This window comes from Phyllopteryx taeniolatus, chromosome 8 (assembly GCF_024500385.1).
Source record: "Phyllopteryx taeniolatus isolate TA_2022b chromosome 8, UOR_Ptae_1.2, whole genome shotgun sequence".
Taxonomy (NCBI): Eukaryota; Metazoa; Chordata; class Actinopteri; order Syngnathiformes; family Syngnathidae; genus Phyllopteryx; species Phyllopteryx taeniolatus.
The window spans coordinates 22,863,776-22,874,340 of NC_084509.1; the positions used below are offsets into that span (position 1 = coordinate 22,863,776).

The 10,565-nt window shown below is 47.9% G+C and overlaps 2 protein-coding genes across 4 annotated transcripts in view; both read left to right on the forward strand.

Annotated features, from left to right (window-relative positions):
- Positions 1-6,601, forward strand: part of kcnj13 (potassium inwardly rectifying channel subfamily J member 13) — a 40,515-nt gene extending 33,914 nt beyond the window's left edge. Inside the window, exons 5-8 of one of the 2 annotated variants that reach the window (XR_009789859.1) lie at positions 5,168-6,020; positions 6,095-6,152; positions 6,226-6,317; positions 6,387-6,601. The gene's annotated coding sequence lies outside the window, so the exon portion shown is untranslated. Of the gene's footprint in view, positions 1-5,167; positions 6,021-6,094; positions 6,153-6,225; positions 6,318-6,386 lie in introns of those variants that run through there. The other variant, XM_061782996.1, reaches the window with a different exon arrangement.
- A 909-nt stretch (positions 6,602-7,510) lies between these two features.
- On the forward strand, positions 7,511-10,368 carry LOC133482640 (uncharacterized). 2 transcript variants are annotated; one of them, XM_061782998.1, is made up of 5 exons: positions 7,511-7,837; positions 7,904-8,143; positions 8,211-8,456; positions 8,557-9,152; positions 9,245-10,368. In XM_061782998.1, exons 3-4 carry the CDS (start codon positions 8,266-8,268, stop codon positions 9,122-9,124), a joined length of 759 nt encoding a protein of 252 aa, XP_061638982.1. In that variant the 5' UTR covers positions 7,511-7,837; positions 7,904-8,143; positions 8,211-8,265; the 3' UTR covers positions 9,125-9,152; positions 9,245-10,368. Both variants share the same exon structure in this region, with proteins under 2 accessions (XP_061638982.1, XP_061638983.1).
- Positions 10,369-10,565: the final 197 nt, after the last annotated feature.

A 10,565-nucleotide genomic window follows, 5' to 3' on the forward strand; every position in this document is an offset into this window, starting at 1 on the left:
CGTGGTGATGAGCTGCGGCTATAAACTGAGTTTACGGTTACAGGTGCGTCTTAAAAACTTGGATAATCGACCATCCATGATCCACGCTCATCCTCAATAACTCTTGAGCACAGTTGTTCAAGTCAAAACGTTAAACTCGTATAGCGCTTTTATATAGATTCATTACCCTACACCAGGGGTGTCTAACTCCTTTTAGTTCGCGGGCCACATTTACCCCAATTAGATCTCAAGCGGGCCGGACCACAATATTTGTGTCTTAAAAATCCATAAATAACAGCTATTCAAAAATTTCCCAATTGTTTTGGTGCAAATAATTACAAGTACTTTTGGAAAATATTCCCATTCAGACGTTCAATATTCACAAACACGTTCTGCTTATCCTCACTAGGGTCGCGGGCGGGCTGGAGCCTATCCTAGCAATCTTCGGGTGAGAGGCAGGGTACACCCTGAACTGGTCGCCAGCCAATCGCACAGCACATAGAAACAAACAACCATTCACGCTCACATTCACACCTAAGGGCAATTTAGAGTCTTCAATCAACCTAGCATGCATGTTTTTGGGATGTGGGAGGAAACTGGAGTTCCTGGAGAAAACCCACACAGGCACGGGGAGAACATGCAAACTCCACACAGGCGGGGCCAGGATTTGAACCCCGGGGCATCAGAACTGTGAGGCAGATGTGCTAACCAGTCGACCACCGTGCCGCCATCATAAAAGCAGAACGTCCTAATTCACAAAACATAAGACAGCACAATTGATAACCAAGAAATACGTTTTAGCCATATGTCATCGCTGTTGGGGTGGGACCACGCTCCACCAAATCGCATTGTAATGTGGGACACAAAAACAACTCTTTCATTAAACCCCCAATGAAACATTTTGTAGCGTATATTGGTTTGGATAAAAGCATAATTAATTTGGGGAAAAACAAAGTAGGTGCATCTACTTCTGGGGTAATTAAAAGTAATTCATTAAAAGTTAGGAGTTTACAATCAAAGCTATCAAATTTTTAACCTAAAATTATTTCAACATTATGAATCAGTGAGCGTGCACCATTCAGTTATGCATCCTTTGTAAATGTATACATAAAAATTTAAGTTCGGCAGTGCATGGAAAAACAAAACAAAACAAAACAAAAACGTTCCAACAAACCAGTCACACTCACATTCACACTCACATTCACACCTAGAGGCAATTTAGAGTCTCCAATTAATGCATGTTTTTGGGATGTGGGAGGAAACCGGAGTGCCCGGAGAAAACCCATGCAGGCATGGGGAGAACATGCAAACTCCACACAGGCGGGGCCGGGGATTGAACCGCAGTCCTCAGAACTGTGAGGCTGACGCTCAAACCAGTCATCTACCGTGCCGCCAACATGAAGTCCACAATTTTCAAAAACAATTTTAAATGTGGACTCGTCGGACCACAACACTTTTCCACTGCGTCAGTCCATCTTAGATGAGCTCGGGCCCAGAGAAGGCGGCGGCGTTTCTGGGTGTTGTTGATAAATGGCTTTTGCTTTGCATAGTTTGAGCAGCTTGAACTTTAAATATCTTGTCATTGTAGTGTATTCAATTAAATATAGGTTGAACATTATTTGCAAATCATTGTATTGTGTTTTTATTTATATTTACCACAACCTTCCAACTTCATTGAAATTGGGGTTGTATTTTCTTATTCAAATCTCTTTTCTCCATCCACCCTGCAGTGTCCAACTTTTCCTTCATCTCTTTTCCCTTCAGAATAACCTCTCTTTCTTCCTTCTGAAAGTCATCTGCGACATGAAACAATGTAAATTTCTGCCTTTCTATCTTATTTTCCTTTCTCCACTTTCAATGCCAGCCAACAACTGACCTTCTATTTCAATCCACAAATCCCCCAATGACTTCTGGTAATCACTCTGATACATATCGCATTCATTACCTCTAGACTTGACTGTCCAATTCACACCCCAGGGTTTTGGTGGCACAGTCATCTTATTCTAAATCGTTTTTTGGGGGTCCCAAAATCCGCGTCTACCAAAACATCACAGGATGAAACCGCGTCCGATTTCAAGTCAGTCTACGACGGGACTAGTAGGCACCTCGTTACCCTACTTTTACCAGGTCATCTGTTATCCTGGTCAATCAGGTCCACTGTTACCCTGACCAGTCAGGTCCTCTGTTACCCTGACTTCCAATTAACACAACAATAACAACACAACGTCTTAGTAACTATTGACAATGAAACAATTGTACCAAAAATCTCCCAAATTTCATGATATCCAATGCGCAGAATTCGTGATATAATCAAACAGGTTTATGCTCACCTCTTTCTGTCGGTGCACAGGGGAGATTGCAGTCCAACTGAATTCCTGTCCACTCCTCTGTCCTTTTATCTGATGTCCTTCCAGGATCACGTCGGGGTCACCATTTAAACGAACCTGTGTTTTAAAATCACCTATTAACTCTCGAGGTTCCAAGCGTGTTCGTTTTCGTGAAAGAACTACGATTATAACGACGTGTCAAAAGCCAACCAATTTATTCCTGACAGAGGAGTCTATACATATTTCAGAGCTCTGGGTCCGCAGCTACCCCTAGCTTAGCCTTAGCAGAGATAGTGTAGTCCGAACAAAGCTATCTGTTCCTGCCCCAGACTTATACAATGTTTCAAAGAGGAAGTGTGGAATTGTCTTCGACTGATTGGTCCAGGGTCCATTGACGTCATCGTTGCTATGCAGAATGATGGCCATTTGCCGCTGGTGCCAGACACTGTCTCAACACTTCTCGCTTCTCAAAATGTTTACAGCAATCCTTTGTAGCCACTGTTATCTCCGACAGATGTTTCATGTGGCCTCCACATGCACCCTACTGGGAACTTTCAAGCAGCACACTCCACACCCTTGTCTGATTTACATTTTATCTTCCCTGCTACAAAGCACCAATGTTCAAGCACAGACCAGTTAAACAATAAAACCATATATCACATTAAGATCAATCAGTTCCATCTGCAGCTCCTGTTTCAGGGTATTGTGTGATTGAGTCTTAGATGGCAGTTTGTCAGATAAAGGTGTTTTGCTGAGCCTGCAAGCTTGATTTTAATCGCTGAGCCATAGCCATCAGTTCCTGCGTTGATTGGCTGTTTGCATAATCAGCATGCTTGGTAGAAAAGTGACAGCTGATGTTATATTCCTCTAAAACCGCAATGGTTACTTAACAAATTAGACACACAGCCTTCAGTGAAAATGTATTTAGTAGTCCATTCTATATTAAAAACTCAGCATCACTGTTGCCACAGTTACCTTGAAAAAGTAACTTAGTTACTTTACTGATTACTTGATTTCAAAAGTAACTATCCATCCATCCATTTTCTGAGCCGCTTCTCCTCACTAGGGTCGCGGGCGTGCTGGAGCATATCCCAGCTATCATCGTGCGTTTGTGCGTGCATGTACGTAAACGTGAAAGTGAGTGGCGGTTTGACATTGGGGGCATACAAACACACACACACACCCCATTGCTCACACCATCGTAATTTTGTTGCGAAGAGCGAGAATAGGTGACAAGATTACGCAACTGTTTAACTAGCAAAGCTGTGGGTGATTAACGGCGGGGAGAAGCACTTACTTACGTGACGTCGTGCAATGCGTTAAACCAGCTCACAGTCCAGACTACAATAGAGTTGAAAGTTCTCACTTTTCATTGTAAATATATTTAAGATAAGTATTGTAAGTCCTTCAATGAGACAGTCCTTAACCTCCATGACCGATTTTGACTGTGCACTTGGGTATGACCCACAATGCATTGCGCATGTAACACGCCAGTAAAACTGTATAATTTGTGTAAATAAAAAAGTAACAACAATCAAATACACTTTTTACAAAGGGAAATATCAAAAATAGTGTGGCGATACTGAAATCGTGCATTTCTTTGCACTTTTATGGTATTGCACCGTCACTGTGCATTTTAGACTCAACAATCACGTCTCAATCCCTTTCTTTACTTTATATAGAAATTAGCAGTCTTTGTAAGTGATTTATCATCAATGGTTGGCTGGAGCGTGAGCTTTTGACTCATCAGCACCAACTCACGACTTCCTGAGAAACATTACTGACTCATAAGTAATTGCAGTCTACTCTCCTGGAGAAAGTAGTGCATTACTTTACTCATTTGCCAAAATGGCGGAATTTGGGAGTAATGTGTTACTGGAAACACTGCTCAGCACTCACCATCGACTTTTCTTTGGCCCATTCATGGTTGAAGAAGGGTTCAGAGCTGTAGCAGAGTAAAAACAGTACAGCCAAAGTCAACTCAATGTATCACTGTACCTACTGCGCTCCCTGGTGGAACCACTGGACATTACAGGACAACCTCGTCAGACAGAATATATGTGAATGCATGAGAGAGGTGGAGGGGGAAGAGATAGTGAGGATGGAGGACCTTAAATACTTGGGGTCAACAGTCCAGAGCAATGGTGAGTGTGGACAGGAAGTGAAGAAACAGGTACAAGCAGGTTGGAACAGAGTCTTTGCTAGGATGAAGGGCAAAGTTTATAAAATAATGGTGAGGCCAGCCAAGATACGGATTAGAGACTGTGGCACTGAAGAGACAACAGGAAGCAGAGCTGGAGGTGGCGGAAATGAAGATGTTGAGGTTGGATAGGATTGGAAATTAGCTCATGAGAGGGACAGCCCAGGTTAGATGTTTTGGAGACAAAAATAGAGAGAACAGACTTTGATGGTTTGGACACGTCCAGAGGAGAGATAGTGAGTTTATCGGTAGAAGGATGATGAGGATGGAGCTGCCAGGCAAGAGAGTTAGAGGAAGACCAAAGAGAAGGTTGATGGATGTCATGAGGGAAGACATGAAGGCTGTTGGTGTTAGAGAGGAGGATGCAGGAGATAGGCTTACATGGAAAAAGATGACACTGAAGCAACCCCTAATGGGACAAGCCGAAAGGAAAAGAAGAAAGAAGAAGATTAGGCTGGCCATTCGGTGAAGAGCAGAAACAGCTCAACCCTCCCGATTGGCTGCTCTCAGGGAAGGAGCTGTCCACCTCCACCTCGGGCACATTTGGAAATTGAATACAGAGGGCATTGCCTCTTGCATTCACAAGGCAAGGCAAGTGAGTGAGGTGTGAAGTAAAGTGAGATCAGATAGAAATTCTAATATGAATTTATTTTTCTCCCAGCAGAATGGATTTCCATCCTTAGTTCCAGTACCAGCCTTCCTCTACCCAGCTGACTTTGCAGTCCTCAAAGGAGTCCTCCAGGCGAGCCCGAGCCAATAGGTACTGTAGGACGATGCCAAAATGTTCGTCATCATTGTACATTGATATCACGTTTTACATTATTTCATTATAATGGCACATTGAATTACACCGGGATCTAATTCGAAGTCATCATCGTAAGTCTGCGGCTTCGGTCACGGCCTGCAAAATGGTGGATCAGGTGACGGCGGACGCCAAGGCTCGTGTGGTCCAGGGCGGCGGGACCCCGGGTGCTGACAGCTGGTGCTCAATGAGTGTGAGCTCCAGTTTGATCAGTACCAGGGCCAGACCTTCACGTGGCTGCTGAGCAACGACGTAGACTACGCCTGGCCTCTCGCCAGAAGGAACGGGACGGCGGAGACACATCGCAGTTGCCCCTCGCTCGAAAGAAAGACGCCCTGGTATCCTACTCCTGACTGTTTCCGGACATCTCCCTGGCCGGCCGGAACCGCGTATCCTACTCCTGTCTGTTTCCGGACATCTCCCTGGCCGGCCGGAACCGCACGACGCTCAGGCGCGCTGGCAATCAGGGACATTGATGACAGGCTGCTGGATTTCGGGGAGTACCGTCAGGAGACCTATCGCTTCCTTTATGAGTCTCCCAGCGAGGAGCATCAATTGTAAGTTGTTTTATTGCCTGTGAAAATTTAAATGAAATTGTCCTATCCTATATACGTGGCATGGATGAGGAAGACCGAGGTGTTCCAGGGCTCGCGGATGCACTCCTTCAAACAGTACATCCTGGGCCGAGACAGACAGCCCAAGTACTAAGCAGGTAAACGCGGTTGTTATAGAAATGATCATCATTATTAAAAATTATCGTTGACACTGACACGCGTTTCTTTACAGGAGAGGGTGAGCTGTCTGAGCAGCAGCTAATGTCAGCCGTCGTGGAAGTAGTCTCAGCGTGAGTGAATTTAATGTCTCTACTGCGTAGTCTGAGTGACAATGAAATTAGACTGACAGGAATGTCTTGACAGTGTCTTAGGAACCGTCAGCGTCCGCTTCTTCCATAGATGCACTCGCCAGAGAGCTGACAGCTGGTAGCAGAAAGTCGACCTACGACACAAAAGTAGGCACAGGGGCGCCCATGGAAGTGCCTTGCACTTAACAGAGTGTCGTCATCAACCATCTGTCGCAGGTGCTGCCGAAGGGCTGGCTCCAAATTTTGCTGGAGACCGAGCACGAATGGCTGGCCAAAGCGCTCTACATCAGAGGTCCCGGTGGGAAAACGGTCCTGACGTCCAAGCTCCGGCTGTGGTGGAACCACCCGAAACGCCGCTTTATTACACCCAGCCCCCCACCTCCTACAGGGCGTTCTTCCACCATCGGTTCTTGCTCTGGGTGCCGTAAAAGATGGCGGTTAAAGCTGGCCTGCCCCCACTGCCACTGCTGACCGATGCGGGGCTATGCCAGAACGTGCAGCAGGGGCTGGACCTCCAAGATTGGTATTTCATGGGCACAGAGTACCTGGAGTCCAACTGCTGGAGTCCAAAGTACTCTTCCTGGGAAGAAGCCATCATCCGGCAGATGGACATTTCCCACCAGCTGAAGTTTCCAGCCGTCCCTATGTACAAGTAAGAAAGGAACCGAACAGTCGTCGACTGCGCCTCGCGACCCGAATGACCGGTGCGTTGCTAACATCTCTGCATTGCTTCCCTTCCGTTTAGGTTGACCTGTGACAGGAAGGAGGCGCGCCTGGGTCGGAAACTGGAGGAGGGGCACACCGAGGAGTGGATGTGGCGCGGCTTGGAGTACCTCTCTGTGCTGAAGCACATCTGGGACACACAGCGCCAGCACATGGTCTGCATCCAGGACCCGCCCGGCATCGCCATGTACACCAAGACGGGGGAAGTGATGAGAGGTGGCATCAAGCTTCCGATCTTCAGGTGCGCGCGAGGCTCCACTTCCCTGGAGTCCTTTCATCTCCACCAGTGCCGCTTCATTCCTGGTGAGGAGCGCGACCGTTATGTGGCGGGGGTTGTTGGCGGGCAAGCGTAACTCTCCTTCTGTCCACTTTGGTAGGCACGGTGGCCAACGCCCTCCACTTCCAGGTCTACCTATTGGAGGGCTTGACCCGATGGAACGTGGACCGAGCCAGGGCAGCCGGGGTGGTGGGCCCATCGACAACCTTGATGCGCTGCTACGATTCCCGCCTGCTCGACGCCTTCCAAAAGCTGACCATGAAGATGATGAATCGCACGCTAGTGGAAAACTACACCCCGCCGAGGGAATACACCGATAAGTCATAGGGGCGTTCCACGCCAACCCCCTCCGTCTCTTTCCCACCGACGTGACGCGTTCTGACTTGAAATTGCTCGCGTTCAGGGGAGCTCATCGGCTTGGACTACTTGTATGCCCAGACCGGCGCCGCACTCCATTCAGACCCCGGTCGAGACGGGGAGGGGGAGTTGGAGGGGAACCCGAACCGCTTGGCTGGACAAGGTGGCAGAGGAGGACAATGGGGCGGCCGATGTGGAAGAGGACGAAGGAGACCTGGAGTTCATGGCCTTGTCCATGTACATGTTGGAATGCCAGGACAGGGACAGGGAGGCTGCGCCCCCACCACATCCAGATGCCCATGCAGAAGAGGTAGGTCTCTCCGTGCATTTGTCTTTTTTTTTGACGGTTTGACCAAAAGCCGTCCATTTGACGCAGAACGTCCTCGGCCCGGACGGACACGGGGGCTACCGGCACGTCTGCCACCTGGTGTCGGCGCTGGTGGAGCTGCATCTACGCTCCTTTGTCACGCCGTCGCAGGTGGCCAACATCAGGGATCTGTGGCTGAAGGCCCCTGTTGCCCTTCCCCTGCGGCACAAGGACAGGTCGTCCAAGGGCCGCTTCAAGACCTTGGCTAGAAATCGCCACTCGACGGGCCTGGACAGTTTGTCTTCGAAGGTATGTGGGAGTTTTCCAGGCCGGCAACTCATGTGGCAACTCATGTGGCGGCGTTTTCTGTGGGTAGTCTCTCCATCAGACAGGGCACGGAGGTGGCGCACCCCCCGAGTGTGAGTAGGTTGATGGAGGCCATTTTCATCGAACTGTGCTACATCCACGCTTGGGGGCGCAGCCTGGCCGGGATCCGGATGAGGCGATGGGGGCTGGTGTTGCGCGACTACGGGCGCATCAAACAAATCTGCAGGTCTGTGCAGCTGCTGGCCGCCGCTCCCATCCAGCTGGTGGAGGTCAACCACCGGACCCTTACGCAGTGGTAAGACTTGCTCACTAGTGCGCATCACCACCACCACAACGGTCACGTATATTTTAGCCGTTTTTTAAAGTGACTTTTTATTTTTTTATTTTGTTTATAGGTACAACCGGAGAAGCAAGGAGGAACTGGTCAGGAGCCTGTGCGTGTCGCTTCCGGTGCCCACTGCAGACCAGGTTGCAGCAGAGGCACTCCCGCCATCCAAGCCTTTACTGGAGAAGCCTGTGCAGCCCAGTAAAGGCCTGGAATACAACCACCCGTACAACACCTCTGGTCTGGCAGTCACTCACAAAGGGCTTGTCCTGCCAGAGCTTTTTGCAGCACGTGCGTCCGCTTCGTCCTCCTCCTCCACCAGTGTTGCTGCTGTGTCTGCTTCGTCCTCCGCCGCCGGTGAAACTGCTGCTGCGTCCGCTGCTGCTCGCATACGGTTACGGGAGGAGCAGATACGGGCGCATATGGGCTTCAGCACTCCAAATGTCAGCAGCAGCAACAGCAGCACTCCAAGTGTCAGCACCCGCACTGGCAGCAGTGGTCCCAAGAGGAGAAATGCGACTCAACACGTGCAAGCTCTGTGGAAACCCAAAGTCGAAAGCCTTTGGCCACAGTCGCTACAGGAACGAACACTTTTGCTCTCAGTCGGCAGGGCCTTCAGTGGAAGACTGGCTCGCTGAGAAGAAGATGGAGAAGGCACAATCAAAGGTAATGTTGGGGTAACACACAACATCTGTGTGTCTTTTATTTGTCTTACCATGCATCCTCTCATTTTGCTCTTTCCTCTCACATGCACCCAGCATCGATCTCCACGCCATCTGCTGCCTCGACTTGCCAAGAGTCCCCCCCGCGCCCCCAACACACAATAGCATCCAGCGTGGTGCTGTCGTCGTCGTCTCATCTTTGACTTGCAACTTCTGACCACTTACTTGCTTCCATTGTTGTCTCCCGGGATACAATCAGGACTCTCTTGGGATCTTATCCTGTGGGCCCTGCCCACTCTTTGCCACCTTCTGAGGAGGAAGGAAGCTGCCACTCCACTCCAAAGCCCCCAAGACCCCCCACCCCACACACACAGACACACACACACTCCTACACTTACATCAAATATCGAAGGAAGGGAAGCCATACTGCTGAGCATTATTATTCTCTTAACCCTCATGCATCATCATCACAATACATACGCAGCAATCATTGTTCAGGCTTGAAAGTGTTAAAATTAAGTTTATATGAGTATTTTTTTACTTCCAACCCCTCACAATGTTCAGTGGCATCAGACCGATCCACAGATATGTAGTATTTTTTTTTTATGCCCCCTCTGGACAATAATCAAGGGAAATTATAATAACGCATCAGGTTTACAGTATACTGAAATATATGGCCAAAATATTTCAATGAAAGACTCCTGCGTATAGTCAATTAGCAGCTCCTATGTCTTAAAAGTTACGAAAGTGCATCATGGTGCCATTTTGAAGTTATACATGTTAAAACACTAGCAAAAAAAATCAAAAATATCCTCCAGCAGTGAGCCGCAAAGTAGAGAACGCTTATGACCTTTTCTCTCCCTAACTAGGAGTCAAGTATTTGGAGGCAAGTTGTTTATGTGATTTTTTTTGTTCTTTTCCATCTACAGCCTCGCCTTCAAGTGCAGACTCCACTTCTTCCGGGTGGAAAATTCCAGCCGCAGCCTCCACTTCTTCCACTTATTTCTCTTCGATATTAAAAAAAAAAAAAAAAAGCCCTCTAAATCAGTATATTTCTCTTCTATATTTTTAAAACAATGCCTTCTCTAAATCGTTGGAAGTCATTTGAATGACGACAATGACGACAATTGCGTGTGTTAATTTTTTGGGGTCTTTTAATTTTAAAAAAAGTCGTTTGCTGTGTTTTGCTTTTTCAGTCAAATAAAGGTTGGGGTGTTTTACTATTATGTCTGCCTCTTCAATATGAAACCAATATCCATCCATCCATTTTCTTATCCTCACTAGGGTCGCGGACGTGCTGGGTACACACTGAACCGGTCGCCAATCGCAGGGCACATAGAAACACACAACCATTCGCACTCACATTCACACCTACAGGCAATTTAGAGTCGTCAATTAACCATCCACGCATGTTTTT

Coding starts and splice junctions, on each gene's coding strand:
- LOC133482640 (XM_061782998.1), top strand. CDS start 8,266: ATGGAGGCCATTTTCATCGAACTGTGCTACATCCACGCTTGGGGGCGC. Junction 8,457..8,556: donor CACCGGACCCTTACGCAGTG/GTAAGACTTGCT, acceptor TTTTGTTTATAG/GTACAACCGGAGAAGCAAGG.